This window comes from Sorghum bicolor, chromosome 3 (genome assembly GCF_000003195.3).
Source record: "Sorghum bicolor cultivar BTx623 chromosome 3, Sorghum_bicolor_NCBIv3, whole genome shotgun sequence".
Classification (NCBI taxonomy): Eukaryota; Viridiplantae; Streptophyta; class Magnoliopsida; order Poales; family Poaceae; genus Sorghum; species Sorghum bicolor.
This window is the reverse complement of record NC_012872.2, coordinates 2,832,099-2,851,354: the sequence shown is the minus strand read 5'-3', so window position 1 is coordinate 2,851,354 and position 19,256 is coordinate 2,832,099. Positions and strand designations below refer to the sequence as shown.

At 42.3% G+C, this 19,256-nt stretch overlaps 1 protein-coding gene across 1 annotated transcript; it reads left to right on the top strand.

The window, feature by feature from the left end:
- On the top strand, window positions 14,027–17,761 carry LOC8084341 (putative transcription factor bHLH041). The gene is made up of 5 exons (XM_002457139.2): window positions 14,027–14,296; window positions 14,415–14,499; window positions 14,603–15,271; window positions 15,421–15,852; window positions 16,816–17,761. Exons 1-5 carry the CDS (start codon window positions 14,211–14,213, stop codon window positions 16,957–16,959), a joined length of 1,416 nt encoding a protein of 471 aa, XP_002457184.2. The 5' UTR covers window positions 14,027–14,210; the 3' UTR covers window positions 16,960–17,761.

The following is a 19,256-nucleotide window of genomic DNA, read 5'->3' as shown; positions in this document are numbered from 1 at the left end:
ATCCAAATAACAATGCAACAAGCTTCATCTAGGACATAGAAGAAAATTACTTTGGCTATTTCAAACTATTGGTGGGGTGGATCCGCTGATAGTGATGAGCCATCCACTGGAGGTAGTAGCATGATCTTACTCTTCCAAAGTGGCATGGAGGAATGGGCTTCCGAGACATCAAACACTTTAACATGGTGATGCTTGGAATAAGGTTGGTGACTTATGACACCCCCAAAATCTTTGTGCCAGGGTCATCAAAGGTAAATACTTTCCAAGTGGAGACTTCTTGATGATCAGAAACAAGAGGAACTCGTCTCATACATGGTGAGATATTCTATTTGGAAGGAACGCCTTGTAGTGTGGACTGGTGTGACACATACGGGATGGAAAACAACTAATGTTTGTTTAGCAGGATCATTGGATACTAGGAGCCATTGGTACTAAACCAATTTTCCCAAAGCCAGGTACCTCTTGGCCATTCGAGTTAGTGAGCTCTTATTAGCAGATGGCAGGAGTTGGAATAATGAGGCACTAGAATGGAACCTACTACACATGGACACATAGGTGGTCAAAAGAATTCCATTAGGGAGAAGACAAGATGACTACTAGACCTAGTCACGCAAACGACATGTCCTCCACATGGTGCATTCAGCTTAACGCCTAATGATGGAACAAGAAGCATAAGGAAGAGAACATGGGAAAGGTAGAACTCCTTCTCACTAGTATAGAGTACCAACAATGATCCCATTGGAAGAGGCTTTGGAAGTGCAAAGTTGTAACGTCCCGCCTCCACGAGGCCGGGCCCGCTTACATCTGGCAGCTTTTCTAGGATATAGTCAGCCCCCACAGACCAACACTAGTCTTTTCTGCACACTTTGTCCTCACTCGTGCGCACCCGGGAACTACTTCCCGGTCGGTCACCCATCCCTAAATTGCTCTAGGCCAAACACGCTTAACTTTAGAGTTCTTTCGAGATGGGCTTCCGGAAAAGAAGTTGCAACTTGTTGGTATGAGTCTCCTATTAATCCTATTAAGCCCTGGGTCGGGTGTTACATCCTCACCCCTTAAGAGATCGACGTCCTCGTCGATCAACCCCAATCCAGAAACGTCCCCTCTTGGCCACGTCCGTGCATCCAGTGCGAGCGCATATGACATGCTGTGTGACCACTCCAGATCCACACCAGCCATGCACACCATGCCTGCGCAACTGCGACACACGCACCCGTGAAACCACGAGGGTCGGCTTTGATACCATTCTGTAACGTCCCGCCTCCACGAGGTCGGGCCCGCTTACATCTGGCAGCTTTTCTAGGATATAGTCAGCCCCCACAGACCAGCACTAGTATTTTCTGCACACTTTGTCCTCACTCGTGCGCACCCGAGAACTATTTCCCGGTCGGTCACCCATCCCTAAATTGCTGTAGGCCAAGCACGCTTAACTTTAGAGTTCTTTCGAGATGGGCTTCCAGAAAAGAAGTTGCAACTTGTTGGTATGAGGAGTCTCCTATTAATCCTATTAAGCCCTAGGCCGGGTGTTACATCCTCACCCCTTAAGAGATCGATGTCCTCATGATCAACCCCAATCCAGAAACGTCCCCTCTTGGCCACATCCGTGCATCCAGTGCCAGCGCATATGCCATGCTGTGTGACCACTCCAGATCCACACCAGCCATGCACACCATGCCTGCGCAACTGCGACACACGCACCCGTGAAACTACGAGGGTCGGCTTTGATACCATTCTGTAACGTCCCGCCTCCACGAGGCCGGGCCCGCTTACATCTGGCAGCTTTTCTAGGATATATAGTCAGCCCCAACACTAGTCTTTTCTGCACACTTTGTCCTCACTCGTGCGCACCCGGAAACTACTTCCCGGTCGGTCACCCATCCCTAAATTGCTCTAGGCCAAGCACGCTTAACTTTAGAGTTCTTTCGAGATGGGCTTCCGGAAAAGAAGTTCCAGCTTGTTGGTATGAGTCTCCTATTAATCCTATTAAGCCCTGGGCCGGGTGTTACAAAAGTCCCACCAATGTTGAAGGAGTTATGGTGGATGTTTGATTTTACCCCATGCAGAGCGAACCTTTACCACAGACACATTGAGCTGATAGGGACCTGTCGCTTTTGTGGAACCACAATCCGGAACTAATCCACACAAGCGATGTAGCCATACTGGAAACCGTTATGGTGGATGTTTGATTTTACCCCATGCAGAGCGAACCTTTACCACAGACACATTGAGCTGATAGGGACCTGTCGCTTTTGTGGAACCACAATCCGGAACTAATCCACACAAGCGATGTAGCCATACTGGAAACCGTAGAGCACAAACTAGGATATCCTAGAGGAATCTTGTCACATGTCCGAGAAGAACAAGGAAGAACAAAGGTGTGGGTAAGACACTTGCGGTATCTCGGCTACAATACCGTATGGTTTATCAAATCATCAAAAAGTTTCTAATAGCTTAGAGATAAGGGATATTTATACTAGAAATTAAACAATCCTCCTAGTTAGGTATGAAAGGGACTTGGAGTTTCTGAAGATAGGCCACACGAAAGGTCTCCACAAGACAAATCCCAAAGGAGTCTCATGTGACTGTTAGCCTCCAGAGCGGTCTCTAATAATCTAGCCATAACTCTTTATTGGAAAGTCTAAAAAATGCACCGTTGGATGCGTTGAAAGCTAACTTGATTATATTTCCAACCATGTGTAGCATGCTAGAAACCGTGTAGGACGGTACAATATTCAATGAGAATTTTTACCAATATCATGTGAGAATTGTTGACCTTCTAATGCACTAAACTACTCATGTCGCATTAGTGGAGAATCCAAACTACTTGTACCTCGTGGCATTGGAAGCTAGACTTGATAAGCTTTCCATCAAGCAAGTACTTGTTGACCTTCGATGCATTTGGAAATCAAGAGATATATATATCAGTTTCTTTGTGATTGTAATGTCAGACTCGAGAGAAATGAGCAGTCTACACTAAAGTACTTGGGTCTCATTAGTGGGAAGTCCGTAGTACTCAGACTTAGTGGCATCGGGAAGTAGACTTGATAATATTTCAGAAAGTCATTGACCTCTATAGCTTTTGGGAATCAAGAGTTAATTATGACTATTTCTTTGTAGTTGTTCATGCTATCAGCTAGGTGCACTGCTTGTTTAGCTTTTGTGTAATCCATCTTCTCTCCTTGGTCCAGCAATAGCTCCTTCTTGTGTAAACCTTATCAAAGCATTTTAGATATAGTATAACATTCTCAAATATTTCAAAGTTAAGTTTATCTATGAACAAATTCACTTACTCTTGTATCCTCTTTGCACGACTTCGTGTAAGTGGCCCATGAATACGATCACTTGGTTTAGAACATGAATGATCTTCACGCGATGGAACATAACAAGAGCTGGATGTCCTCATTAATAGGTGTGACTGATGGGGCTATGGTCGTTTGCAGTAATGGAACACTAGTACAAAGAAGCACTACGCTGGCGGTGGAATATAAATTTTACAGGCAGTTTCAATTAAACAACGCCTGTAGAAAGAAATTGGCTTGCCTGACTAAAAAACCGCATGTAGAAATCATGTATTTCTACACGCGGTTCTCCTAAGAAATCGCTAGTGAAAATCATATTTCTACAAGCGGTGTAGAAAATAATTTGAAATTGAATTTTTGAGCTTTTCAAATGACCTCGTTTGAAAAAACCATCAAAATAAAAGTTGTAGATCTCAAAAAGTTATGAAACTTTGTTGTTGATGAGTTTTTCATTTCAAATCTTCTTGTTGTCGAAAACTACGTTTGAATTTTTCAAATTTAAAATTCAAATTTTGTAAATGACCTCGGATGGAGAAACTACCAATACAAAAGTTGTAGATCTTGAAACTTTGTAGTTGACAACTTTTTCATTAGAATCCTTTTAGGGCTCAAATAATTAATATATGCTCGGTTTAGGATAATATGTGGGGAACTAAACTCTAATATGGACATAATTGAGTGATAAGTGGAGTGGTAGAGGAGGGTACGTGCAAGGGCGAGGTCTCAAGTTCGAATCCTACCGGCCGTGAAGCAAGCGTGCGGTTTTACGTGAAAAAATATGCGCCAGTGGGCCTTCCCTATAATTAATTTTTTTCATTTTTAAAAGCCGATTTTGTATTTTCTATAAAAGATTTCTACAGACGGGTGGCTTAACTGAACCGCCTGTAAAAATGGATTTCTACACGCGGTTCCAGATTACCCGTCTGTAGAAAAATTTATTTTCACAGGCATCCAACACAGACGGTTCGCCAATCCGCCTGTGGAAAGATGTAGCGAACCGTCTGTATAGTACCTTTGTACTGGTGGAAAGCTTCTGTGCAGCATCGGTTCGATGGCTTGGCTCTGTTGGCTCAGCCTTGCTAGCAGAAGCGGATGCAATATGGGACGATGGAATTGGTTTAATCCACGATGGAACCAGAGATCACATTGTAGTGGAGACGAATGCACAAGAGCTGGTTTTGTTATGGAAGAACATAGCAAAAGCTGCGATCGGAGGCTGCAGCATGCAATATTGGACGACACTGAGGAGATAGCTAGTGTCAGCCTTAACATCCTTCATAGTATTACACAGGAGAGCAACGAACTTCACGGTGCATCTATGTACACATAAGTTAGAAAGTTAGGTTTGCTTTACACCTCCTAGCTTCTTGCAGAGATATTTGTAGGTTGATTGTAATGAAACTTTTGAGTAATGAAGCGCTTCTTTCACAAAAGAAAAACATGTAACAAGCTCGTATATTCTGTTATATATGTCTCTGTAACGCACATTCATATTTATTATATCGTCCGAAGAAAAAGCACATTTCTGATTCGTAAATAGTTCTCTCCCACACATATCACGGTGGAACCCCACATGCATGCATGCGTGCGGTTCTCCTGGACACATTCTGCAACGCGATGCACCTACGACTGTGTAGTATCTGCAGTGTCTGAATGCACACTAAAGATGGCAATGGGTAATTACCCACCGGGTTATAGCTACCCATACCCTTACCCATGAGGAAAGATTTTACCCACTAATTTACCCATATCTATGCGCGGGTAAGAATTCTTTCCCATACCCTTACCCATGCGGGTAACGGGTACCCATGGGTTATCCTTACCCATGGATCTAAAAATGTTTGCAATATCAAAATTACATGTGTCAATATATCACACTCCCAATTTCAGCCAAAGAATCACAAATCAGTAACAAATTAATCAAATAAACTAGTCATAAAAACACATAATCAAAATAGTCTGATATAAAATTTGTCATCTGAAGTCATGAGAAATGGGGGCAGCGGCGTCCGGAGTCGCGGCAACTCGCGGTCGCAGTCTCTGCGGCAAGGGGGAGCGCAGGAGGGGAGGGAGGAAGTGGGATGGGGAGGTGAAAACCTAGGATTGCGTTATATACACTTTTACTGGGCTTGAGCTGTGTGATGGTAATTTTGACCCATGATTCATAGAGTTAGGTCGGGTTTAATTTACCCATGGGTTAAAGGGTATGGGCAATGCAGCCCCATACCCTTACCCGCTTTATCCGCTGGGTAAGACTTTTGTCCCATCTACTTACCCATGGGTGAAAAAATTAGCCATACCCTTGCCCTAATAGGGTTTTTACCCATCGGGTTTCGGGTATCGGGTAGAAATTGCCATCTTTAATGCACACACCTTAAGCAAGCTGCTTCCGCCTTGGCTTTGCATGTGTCCCCGTGTGCATTGAATTGAACGTAACTATTCAGTAGTACCACCCAACATGCATGCATGTTTTGCATGTAAAAATAAACAACTTCTAGCAGATCAGGCGCGCGCATACATAAAAATTAACAACATGCATGTTGCCGGGAAAAGAGGATTAGTCTATTTTAATGTGTTTATTTATTTATTAGGTTATAGGAAGCAAGTGTGCAACGGCTACAAAGTGGCAAGTGGATCCACCAAACTGCCATCTCCACTTGCTTAAAAAATAAAAAAAAACCCTGCCACCGCATGGACGAGGAGGCATTCCTAGATCTGTGTGCTGAAAATAAGGGTGATCTACGCCGTGGGTTTCTAAAACTTTCTTGTATCTATTTTAATGTAAAGTTCTCATATGTATCTATACGTGCCCTCTCTGTATAAGATTTAGAAGTCAATTTAGATAAAATTTGGGTTAAACATGGAGAATATAAATCATCAATAACTTTTAAGTTCTTAAATTTGCAAATGTGAAAATTATATGAATAGATTTATCTTATAAAAATAATTTCATAAAAATATACATATAACATTTTTTCTAAATATTTTATAAAAATAAGAGGTCAAGTTGTATATTGGAGACTGTGTTACTATCAAAAAGACTTCTAAATCTCTAAATCCTATATAGAAGAAGTACACATCCAACGCATAAAAAAACCACAGCTCTATCGTTTATTTGGACGCACGTATACATATGAACACTTGTTGTGAATAACAATGAATTTAGAAACGATCGAAAAACTTCTAAATTATTTTCTACTTTTAAATTTTAAAATATGAAAACAAAAATGGTAAAGTCAGACACAGAAACAAACACAAACTTATGAAAATATTGAGAATTTCAAAAACGAACCAATTTACAGATTTATGTTGAAAACACGATCAAATTCAAGTGCATATAATAATGTCACACCCATATTTTAAGAACAAAATAGGATGCATAAAAGACTCATATGTGCCCCAGGAATAGTCGCACACATAAGTAGACAAATCTCAAATGTACCATTGCAGTGTTTATTACATAGCGGAATATATGTTGAATCACATAGTCTCATACAAAAATGATAGCATAAAGTAAACAACGCTCTCGACGGAAGCTCCACACAGGGACACTGTTGACTGGTTGACTCCAAACCTAGTACTCATAGCGATAATCCTCATTCCAGTCATCTTCATTATCATACCCTGAGGTGTTGGAAAATTGCAAGAGTGAGCACATATCGTACTCAACAAGTATAACCAGGGGTTCATGAGGCTCAATTAGCTGACACTGGTTTGACTGCATTTAGCTTTTAATAGTGGATAGCATGTTCATAATTAAATAGCAATTGTCAAGGAAGCATAAATAATCCATTAATCCCATGATCATGTGTAAGCATAATTAATCTCATAGCATAAACGATAATCAAATTAACATAACAACTTAATAAGCTCATTGTCGGCGCAGCAAGAACCCCCAAGGCCGCTCATAACCGTGAGCACGGCTAGTATACCAGTTTTACACTCTGCAGAGGTTGTACATCTTTACCCATGAGTCATGATTTACCCTTTCGCCCGAGGTAGCTAATCTCTTAACCCTCTTCCTAGGGAGGTCGGCAGGGATCACTATGAAGCCTTTCAAAAGTTCGTCTAACAAGTTAGGGCCGCAAGGTTTCCTTTGCGCGCAGATATAGATACCCCCCTTCCGAATGGCACAATGACGCGCAGCCTATACACATAGGGACAGGGGCTCGCACTATACCCAAAACGGTTCAGCCCCTCCGCTCTTTCGAGTAACCTCTAACAAGCTAGAAAAGTGCTTCATACTGAGCTAAAGCCAGAGCCATTATAGCCCTCATGGTTGCACTGTTGTCCCGGTGATCACTTACAGACAAGATCTCATACAGTTATATGTGTCATTCTTTTATGTTCATGGCATAGCTATTAATCATCTTACAAGATCTTGGATTATATCAAGCACTAGCACATCTACAACAAATGCACTTCAAGTAGGTAGCAAGGAATACAGGTAACAATCATCTATGATTTTGCTAAGGTCGACAAGGTGATAGCATGCATTTGATATATATATATGTAGTTAATAGTGAATAGGTAACAAGGATGATCCCTAGTTATACTTGCCTTGACCAAAGCTCTCCTGAGCCCGCTGGTCTTCAAAAGCTTGGTCTTGATCACCAACGTACAGCTCACCGTCTATTCCCAAACATCAATCAACAACACGCAATCCAATGGAGACAATCATACACAAAGCAAACAAGGTATAATTAGAACATTACACCAAACAGTGGTAAAACAAATATAAAAGTTTATCAAAATATTTTACGCAGCGCTACGATCACACAAACGTAAAGTTCACGAGAATCGGAATTAAAACGTGAAAGATATGAATTTTCTAAGATTTCCTATAGAGAAATAATTAATTAAATGCTACTGCAGAATTAAAAAGTTTCAAAACAGTAAACTAATATTTCTAACATGTAGAGCATATAATTACGAACCTGACGCAATTTGAATGGATAAAAACGGAGTTAAAACGAATATTTTATGAGCAAAACAAAATCAGTGGCAATCTTGTAAATAGCAGAAAAAGTATTTTTTTTCAACCGGCCGTCACCAGCTCCGGTGCGGTGGCTCCATTGCCGGCAGAAAGGAGCTCGCCGGCGACGACGGACTTCTCGATTCCGAGCACCGTTTCGCGAAAGGAAAACACCAGTATGACGAACAGCTCACCGCGAACTTATTGGAACCCTTTGCTTGACCCGGGAGGTGATGAAAACGGCTCGCGGCGCGCGGCGGAGGACTTGGCTCTCGGCGAGATGCGAAACCGCTCGGTTTTAGGTGGCTAAGGCTTGGCTTCGCGTTTTAGATGCAAAAGGAGTTCGCTGCGGTGCTAGGGAGCTTTATAGGGCGCCGAGGAAACGATTTTGGGAAGAAATCCCGACTTCCCGCGATTCGGTTTGGCTTCCCGGTTGGTGTCTGCTCGGTGACGCTCGGGAAGATGAACAGGACACTGCGCTGCGGGGCCAGGCTGCCAGTCACAGAAAGGAGGGGATCAGCGCGCGGGCTTCCTGGGCCGCGCTGGGCCGAGGCGAGGGGGAAGGGGATGCTCGGGCTGCGGCCTGGGAGGCTTCCTTTCTTTTTTTTTCCTATTTCCAATTTCTTTTCTGTTTTGTTTTATTCTCTTTTTTTTTTCAAAGCCTTTTTCAAAAAGGATTTTGAGGACAATTAAATATAAACCAAATACAATCACCACAAAATAAAATATGTCTCAGCATGAATGCACAAAATCATGTTACTAAGCTTATGATAAATTTTAAATTTCCACAAAAAATGTTTATTTGCTACATTAAATGCTCAATAAAATTCTTAAATAATTCAAATTAAATCCTATTAATTGAAATTCAAATTTTGGGTGTTACAAATAATTTAAAAGTGTACCTTGATCTTAGGTATTTAACACAATAGACAATACATAAATACAAGTCTATAACAAGCAATTAATATCTAGCAGGATAATAGGAATTAAAATTAGATGTAGCAACTAGCATACCATTTTAGCATTTACTAAAATTAGATATTATAGAAACATGAACTCAGACTAAGTTAGGATAATTTTATTGATCTTTTTGGAGTACATGTTATATTTTATTTTAAAGATTTATTCAGCATTTTCTTTTAAATAACAAAGATTTATTTGGCCAAAGCGAAAACTATCTAACGATTGACTTTGCAGGTGGGGATCAAACTGATGAGCTTGATGATGCTGGCTTCCTGCCATTTAGTAACACCTCGTGAGGTCAAGGAAGATGAGACTAGGTGTCGTCCATATAAGAGAGGACAACCGATCACTAGTAGAAAGATTGCAGTTGAATGGTGAGTAGCCTGTAATTAATAAGCTGTGTGACCTGTGCAGTTGGTCAAATTCAGTTTAAACCAAATTTTGAATTTGGAATATTTTAAATTAAAAGTAGAAAACGGTCAAAAAAATATCTAAACCGCTTTCTACTTTTACATTTGAAATACTAAACATCTTAAATAAAAAAAGAATACGGCAAAGTCGAATAAGAAAATACGAATTTGATCGAATTAAATATAGAAAACGATGCGGCTCAGTTTTGTTCGGGATATTTCTATTACGTTGTCGTGAACCCACGGTAGATTCCCATGGCCACTCCAAGAATATAGTTCAACTGTATTTTTTCTGAAATACGAGCAAAATGCACCATAGGTGCTAAACTGTTTCTATATTTTCATCTAAGTTCATAAATTCTTAAAATGATTATTTATGTCCTTCCAGTTTTCAAGTAGTTCACTTGAAGTGTAAAGTCAGGTTGCAATACTAGAAAACATTAACGGAGGCGGGCCTTTCGATTAACGGAGACAGGTAAACTATTCGCCTTCGTCCAATGGTCATAGTTAATCTAGATCTACGGAGATGGTTGGTTCGTCCGTCACGATTAATATATTAAATGAGGCGTTCGGCCATTAATTGATCAATCAAGAAGGGTGATTAAAGCCGTCTGCCTCCGTTAAACTATTAATGGTGGAAGCTTTTATTACATGCCTGTCTCTGTTAGTGTTTTTTAGATTAAATAAATATTTTTTGGAATTAGAATTTGAAATCTATTTTCGCAAAATTAAATACAGACAAAGTAGAAAATATGCATACAAAGGACAAACATACATTATATTCATTCATGTGTCCTCCTTATCGTATCACGAACCAACATTAAGTTATTACATTAGATGCATGTCTTTCTTATCGTACCACAAACATACTATTTCACATTCATACATGTGAAACTAAGATCATCACTTATTTATTGGCCTATCCAAAGATATGTCGGGCAACTTAAATATAATCCCTGAGTTCTAGCATGGTGCTCTAGTTTTTGATTTTCTCATACTTCTTCGCCCTTGCTAACATGCTCTCCTCATTGAAGAATGTTTGCCCAACATGCACGTACGAGTCCATGAAAAATATACATATGTCCACTACTATTTAAGTGATGTTCTTATGGTTGACCTTTTCCTTCTCTCACAAACTTTTGTGCCTTTTGGAGCTGGCGCCAGCTGTCGCGGAATTTGCCGCTCTCTCTAAGAAGGTTGTTTGGTGCATTGCTCAATATATAATACATCATCATCAGAACATATAGAGAACATGCACGATATAATAGCACATATGATACGTACCGAGAATTTTTGCCTCAGTTTCAGTGTTGTGCCATTCTTCTTCCTCTTTCTCAAATCTATGATCCATTGCACGTACTTAGGGTAAGCGTTGTATGAAAGTCACTAGCGTCAACAACAAATTTAACACATATGTCAAGTGTAAAAGAATAAGTATTATCACTTACTATCGCAATACACTTCTAAAATCCTTGTACTCTTCTTTGTTTGATTCCTCCAAAGAGTCGAATACAACGACCCTTTCATCCTGAGGATGGATTGAAAATGCAATCCAGTGGCCCATCATGTCCTCGCTGCACCATTCAAACAATATAGATTTTAAATCTTCAAATATGAGAAGTGGTGATCCCCGTAGCTATATATGTGTTCCAAGTATCCTTTTGACTTACGCGAACTAGTGAGCAACAAAGATAGATCGATGTTCCCTGACCTTCTACATGGCTCTGTACATGTAAATTCTCGCATTATACTTCAATTCATTGTGTAGTATTTTTCTAGGCTTGCTCTCTCTCTTGCGGGTTCAAGCTCACTAGCTTATCATGTGTGTCTGGTATATTGTAACCCGTGATGACCCTTTGTGTAATATGCATCGAAGATAGGTAAATAATATCTTTGCCCATTACCTTACATACATATAGGACTGCATCCGGCAAGGACAAGTCATCATGTCATATTAGTTTCATCCTAAAGTACCTACAACGATGCAAAGGTGAAGTCGTATTTACCTTATAGGGCAAACAATGTCACTTGAGCGACGTCGAGGTCCTTGTGCCACACTACTCTTCTTTGCTGCCTTCTTCTTGGCTCACTCCAGGCTCCCTCATCATTCGCATCCATGCGACAACCGCCATTCCTCTTGTATCAATCATATGTTGTAGTGCAGACAACTCTCCAAGTTCTCATATTGGCCCCGATATAGGATATAGTTATTAGGCCATGCGTGGAAACTTTTTAAGCTTTAGCGCCACTGGCCGAATTTATCCTTTGGGTATGTAGAAGCAAGGATATGTAAGAGCTCACTTAAGCTAGTGTCAGACCAGCCATGATGAGCCTTCATCTGGAGGTTAAAATGTAGCATTGTCCACAGCTTCAGACAATCCTTATAGAGGTGATTAATTGTTGCCTACTTTATCTCTTTAAAATTCTCTAGCCACCTGTCTCCCAAACAAAACATCATTGTGGTCAAGGCGAGCAAGTCTCTCAAAACACTTCGCATCCTTGGGCTCCATCAGCAGTCGACTCACCATCCCCATTGTCGCCCCCACTGCCATAGTTGGCCATGTCTTGGAGTAGATCATCCATCATGATGTAATCACGATCTGCATTGTTGCTAGTAGTAGTGTTGTGCCTACTGCTATAGCTGATGATGATGAGGGTTGTTGTCCTCTATCATGTTGTTCGACAGTCGTTGTTGTAGTCGACATCGACGAGTTTCCTCTAGATGCAGCGTACTCACATCTACATCAGCGTAAAACTTCTAGATGGTGTAATCCTTGATAAAGTCAATCCAAACCAAGTGAGATTGTACCACGTCATCTTCCTAGGCAAGCTTGTTCTGGCAGCGGTTACACAGACAAATGATGTGCGGCCGCTTTAGACTCAGACGTTGCTTTTTCGTAGTGGCAACAAAACTTTTTCACCGGAACGAGGTAAGATGGATCCAACCCCGATGCCTGGTACATCCATTCATGCTTGTCCATGCCCACGAACCATGCACACAGTGAAAACGGTATATAAGCAGAGCAGTATTAAAAAAATACAGTTGAGTAGGTCTAAATCGGTTTTCTCTCCCCTCTATTTAGATCTAAATCTAGATCTAGATCTAGATCTAAAAAGAAATCACCCAAATATTGTAAAAGAGAGAAGAATGAAGATTGGAGAGCGTGTAGCAACCTCTTGCGGTGCCCTCCTTTAACAAATCCAAGGGCAAAACTTCCCCCCTAAGAAATGCTCAATTTTTTTTAGGGTTTTGGGGCTCAAAACCTGCAAAAAATAGAGGAGAAGCCATGAGGAAGAATGATGGGGCGGTCGGTTGGGTGCTGCATTTATAGCCCAGGATAACTAAGACAGTCAATTAAGTGAAACCGCCTTGATTAATCGTATATTAACCAATGCAATTACTTTGTACCAACCACCTCCGTTAGTGGATTAACGGACACAAACAATCTTAAGCGCTTTCCTTGGTTAATATCGATTAATCGAGATAGTTGTTTTGAGGTGACCGTTAATATATTAACAGAGACGGTTGTGTTAGGTCAACTGCCTTAGTTAATCAATATTAACTGATGCGGGCGCCTTATGATGCTCACCGCTATTAAGGCTTAACTAAGACGGTCGCTGGGCCGGCTGCCCGGCCACCGAAACGAAGGCGGGCAACCAGCCCCCGGAGCTCCAAAGCGAAACGCCGTGTAAAAGTTTTACTGTAGTAATGTTGAGTTAACTAGCTACTTGAAAAGTTAAAGGGCCTCATATGAGCACCTTAAGAGTTCTCTCTTTGACTTATATAGTTGTATGCATGTATTAACTATTATTTCTAAAATAAATTACTGTAGGGGCTCTCGCCCGGCCCCTCCAGTTTTCTTAAAACGAAATAGACCCAGCCGAGACTTTGAAAAAATGAATGAAGTCTAAGGACGCCTTTCACTCTGGAAATAACATACGATCCATCGCCACGGATAGATCCAAGACAGAGGTTAGTTGAAAAGAGAAGAGTAAAGCTTAGATAAGGCACGTACGGTGTCTTTAGCTAGCTAAGGCCATTCTCTGTCCCTCTCTTTTCCACCGGGTGGCCGTTTTCTTTCTCGCTGCGCAGCCAAACCAAATTGACCGTAGACTCCCCCCCGGTCGCTCCCCGGCCATGACTTCGCCCCACCGATTTTTCTTCACTCGAAACCAGCACGTGCGTTCTCTCCCTATCGACCCATGCATCCATCTCCTTCAATTCCTTCTTCAATTCATGACCGGAACGCATGCACCCAACAACAAAGAGATACAGCTTTTGGCCTTTTTGCATCTTCGTCCAATATTCCTAGCTAAGCTAGCTATCTCCATCTATATATACGCATGCATCCAGACCACAGGCGCTCATCCATATATCCCTCTCTCACTATACAGCTTTGGTAGCTGCTACTATTGCAGTCGACGACTAGCTAGATAGCTCTCGTCTCATATGAGCTTATTAATCGGCTTCATCATTCGTAGAACAAGCAAGCAGTAACTAATAACTAACTGGCCGGCTTGTTGAGGAACCAGCCACGCCTAGCTAGCTGAGACAGGTAGCATATGGACATGGATAGCTGGCTCCATGGCTACGCCACCACCAACGCGGCCGGCAACAACGGCTTCATGTGCGGCTACGCTGCCAGCAGGTATGCTTTAATTTGCTTTTCTTGGCTCAAGCAGTTGATGATGAGTGTTCTTGCTCTTAGCTTGTTTCTGGTAACTTGCTGATCTGACTGATCACCCTCTCTGCACGCACGCACACAGCTGCACCCCTGCAGAGCTGCAGTTCATGGAGGGCGAGCAGCAGCAGTTTCTCATCAGCTCGCAGATTCAGCACCACCTCAACCAGGTAAGCTAGCTACGACCTTCAATTGAAGGTTCAGGAGTCAGGACACACAATTGAAGGTTCTTAATAATAACTCCTTATCGATATCAACATATAATATATGCAGATCAGCATGCGCATGAACATGGACGACGAAGCAGCAGTCTACGTGTCTTCAAACGACGGCGACATGCACGATCGATATCCTATCGTGGAAGGCCTCCTCGACGACCCGCACCACGCCGGCACCTGCAGCTTCCCTTCGTTCTCCTCCTCCTCGATCTCGCTGCCTGCCTCCGCCTCCCTGTCCTGCAGCCCGGCGAGCTCCTCGGCGCACATCCTCGCCGCGCCAGCAGCTGCGGCCGGCGGCTGCAACCAGCAGTACCCGGAGGTCTCCTCGCACGTGCCACTGTTACCACCACCACCACCGGCGCCGCACGCGGTGCCAGCATCTTACGACCACCAGTACACCAACCGTCACGCGCCGGAGTCGCCGGCCAAAACCACCACCGGTGCGTTCAAGCACTACGCGCGGCACCTTGGTCCGAAGAGGCCGCCGAAGCCCGGCGCGTGCGGGCAGAGGATGTTCAAGACGGCCATGTCGGTGCTGTCCAAGATGCACGTGGCGGCGAGGTACAGCCAGCAGCAGTACTACTACCAGGCGGCCGCCGCCGCCGAGGCGGCGCAGCCACCGTCGGTGAACCAGCTGCAGCACATGTTCTCGGAACGCAAGCGGCGAGAGAAGCTCAACGATAGCTTCCACGCCCTCAGGGCCGTCCTTCCCCCTGGTGCCAAAGTACGTATATATACACGATCGTGTGTGTATATATATATATGTCATGCATGTCTTTGTGTCTGATCATATATACATGCATGCATGAGCTGCTTCTGACGAACGAGTATTCATTCATTTGCTTCGTGTCGATCTTTTCTGTACGACGACAGAAGGACAAGACGTCGATACTGATCAGGGCAAGGGAGTACGTGAGATCGCTGGAGGCCAAGGTGGCCGAGCTCGAGGAGAAGAACATGTCGCTCGAGTCACGGCTGACCCGCCACGACGGCGGCCGCAGCAAGAACGGCGGCAGTGGCGGCGACGACCACGACTCCGGCGAGACGACGAAGGTGCAGGTCGAGATAACCAGGGCGGCGAACGAAGAAACGACTTTCACGCTGACGATAGCCGTGAGGTCGTCGTCGCCGTGCAACATGACGGACGTGGTGGTCCGGACGCTGCAGTGCCTGAAAGAGCAGATCGGAGATGGCGTCAGCCTGGTGGCAATGAGCACCAGCACCAGCGGCGGCGGTGGCGCTGGGCCTGCAGCTACCGGAGTGAAGAACGCCTCTCCACGAGCTGTCCTGACGATGCAAATCAAGGTATACTCCACTATTCCAATATCTGTCTCACAAGTCATCACATGACATGATGATCGATCATCTTAGTCATGCATGCATCATTATATTAGCCGATGACGCTCAATGATTCAGTCTGACATACATGTTAATTAGTACTAGATTAGTTACAGTTGTTAACGGTGGATGAATCATAACATTTTCGTTTGGATGTGATAGATGCAGAGAAAACTACAAGCTAGAAATGCATGCGAAAGTCGACTTATATACTAGTATTTATCAGGAAGATTTAGTATCTGCTATGCACCAAAGTAAACCATGCATGCATATATGCAATGCAATGTTCTAAAAAAAAATCATGCAATGCACTGTGTGAAAATGAAGAAGACTTAAGGTAGAAAACTAGCTAGCTAGCTAGTAGTAGTACACCAAGAAGGTAGGAGATGTCGTGCACCAGGTTGATATGAAAGCAACCAACAGTCCGACCGAAGAATCTTTCATTGACTAATGAAGGGGTTATAGGGTGCACATGCATGCATATAGTACTTTGTTTATGTAAAATCCAACAGGATTTTCCATGAAAAGTAAAACCCCTTGAAAATTGAAACCAGCAGCCTCGTGAGGGTGGAACAAAAAGAAATATCTGCATGCGTGCAGTATGAACGCGCTCTCACCTTCCTTGGCTTCTCAGTATCTCTTATATATAAAAAATAATACTCATGCATGCGTTGCCAATTTTTCATCCGTTGATCGACGTATGGGGTTAGCCTTAGCTAGGCGCTGGCAAATACTGACTGACTAACTGCATGCATGACGCGGCCGGCGTATATATCTGACGGCGACACGTACTGTGTACTAGCTACCTGTGATCGTGAAAAGCTATCAATTTTCGTTCGATCTCCTGTGTGAAAGTGAAACTACCTGTTGTACTTGGTGAAACGACTAACGGTGTCTCTTACTCTCTTGTCGCTCTCGCTGGTGTCGCAGTCTCCGGGAATCGACTGGGAGGAGCAGCCGGTCAAGGACGCCGTGGCGAAGGTCGTCGCCGACGCGCTGACGACGACGACGACATCCGCGGCGGCCACCACCGGCAGCAGCTGCTTCGTCGAGGCTTCTCAACTCATCAGCTAATAATAACCATCCGGCCGGCCAGCACACACGCCGTTCGTGCGTACGTGCAGATGCAGCTGTGAGACACGCACGCCGCCGCTAACCGAGAAGGAACCAAAAGACTGGACGACACGCCCCGGCGCCCGTGGATCTTGACACCTACGAGACCAGCAACCAACCCACCATTATACTGTTAGCAGCTGGTCCGGCCCAGGTCAAAGCCGCGCGCGGCCGGGCGAATGGATCAGACACACGGCCGGACACCATTAATTGGCAGCAGAAGCTTAATTAGAGAGCATCATCAGGCAGGGACTACGTACTGGCATCAGGAGAAAGAAGAAGTGTCAACCTAGGACCATTTTTTCTTCTTCAATGACGACGTATGGCAGATGTTGACGGGTCGAAAGATGATGCAGACGATGACGACAAATTATTATTATTATTAATTACATACTTTCTTTATTTTAAATTATAAGATGTTTTGATTTTTTTTTAGATATTTAGCTTTAATTTACTATGTATTTAGATGTATGTATATCATGTATGTCTAGATAAAGGTAAAATCAATGTATAAAAAAAATCAAAACATCTTATAATTTACTACGGAGAGGAAGTGCTGATGATCTATGGAAAAGTACACAGACCCTGCATAGTACTCATTAGCAGTAAGCAGTTGCAGCTAGGAGTAACTAATAACATGTGTCAGCTGTCAACCTTAAAACTTTTCAGTCGTTTCTTTAGCTATTTATTAATCTGGAACTCTCTGATTGCATATTAGAGCCTTAGAGAGGAGTGTGACTGTGACTGTATGTGTTTATATTAGTCTCGCCATATACATGCGTACGTGTCTTAATCAATGAGCAATCTCTCCCTCTCTCTCGCAGTCCAAGCTAGCTCGCTAGAGATGCCCATATATATACGACTAGTACTGCAGATACGAATATACCCATTAAAGGGCGTACATGGGTGTGATGGCTGTTGTCAATGTCAGCACGTAATATACTTTTATAATTTTTTTACTAGCTCAGCACACTATATTAACCAACCATATTGGTAATCCATACGAACCGTTCAATGGAACGCGCTAGTTGTTGCGCGTTCACCTAGATGATTTGCAATTCGGGATTATTCAACGATTGTTATCATCAATCTAATAATACTTTTTAGAATCAAATAATTTCCATCGCGCTTGACGGGCTTAGAATCAGACTTCATATAATCGTTGTACTCGTGCTGTTCCGACTTGTATGAGCATAAGCCATGAGCCCACATCACATACGTAGCATGAGAGCATAAGGGTATATATTATGGGAAGTAAAAAAAAGATAGGAAGAAGAATTTAATTGATCTCTTCTATTTTAATATTAGACTAGCAAAACATATCTATGTGTTGCAACGAAACATACACTTTATCATCCGATGACCTGAACAACTTGCAACTCAAAGATTTACATAATGGTCATGTCATCTAACTCCGTATTGTCACTGGAGACATAGTTCTAACTTGTATGAGTATTATAGTAGTGAGTTCAAGCCACATGCAAAATAGGGAGGAGGCATGAGAGCGTTCTAGGAACTATAGAAAGAAATCCCTTAGTCTTTAATATTATGTGTATAGACTATTGCTAATCGGACCATGTTAACCCTCACAAAAAAATGTTAGAAAAAATTCTAGAAAGATGGAGTTGGCCATCAATTATCCATATCTTCCATTATAAAAACAACACAAAGTATAACCCCTAAATCTGCATCAAAATTACCCATTATGAAAGATCCTCTAAAGTAATTCCCGAATTTGAACTTAAATTACCCACCATACCAATATGATAGATAACCACTTATAAATTACCACTTCAACTATTATTAAGAATAAACTAAAATATATGGATAGAGGATGAAATACAGTAGTAGATAATTAAGTTGTCATGATTGAATAGAGATTATAGAGTACTCGTGTGCATATTACTTTTCAAAATGAACAAAAAAAAGAAAGGACAAGAATAACTAATTTCTTTTAGATGTAGGTATTAAAAGTGGAATTAACTTTTAATAATTATGTCTCCAGAGATTGTAGCCGTGTAGAAAAGCTTTTTTTTTTACAATTTTTCATTGGCAAAACTTGCCATTTTTGTAAACGTATAGACTACTATACACGTAAGTAGTATTTATGCACTATATTTTAAGTTCAATATAAAACAGAACTTATACCACAGTCTTTTATGATAAATTCTAGAAAAGACAAAATAAACAAGAAGACACGACAGAAAGGTGAATAGGAGAAGGTTTCTTATTTTTGGGAAATTTATGAAAAACTTGAT

Coding starts and splice junctions, on each gene's coding strand:
- LOC8084341 (XM_002457139.2), top strand. CDS start 14,211: ATGGACATGGATAGCTGGCTCCATGGCTACGCCACCACCAACGCGGCC. Junction 14,500..14,602: donor TTCAGCACCACCTCAACCAG/GTAAGCTAGCTA, acceptor TAATATATGCAG/ATCAGCATGCGCATGAACAT. Junction 15,853..16,815: donor TCCTGACGATGCAAATCAAG/GTATACTCCACT, acceptor CTGGTGTCGCAG/TCTCCGGGAATCGACTGGGA.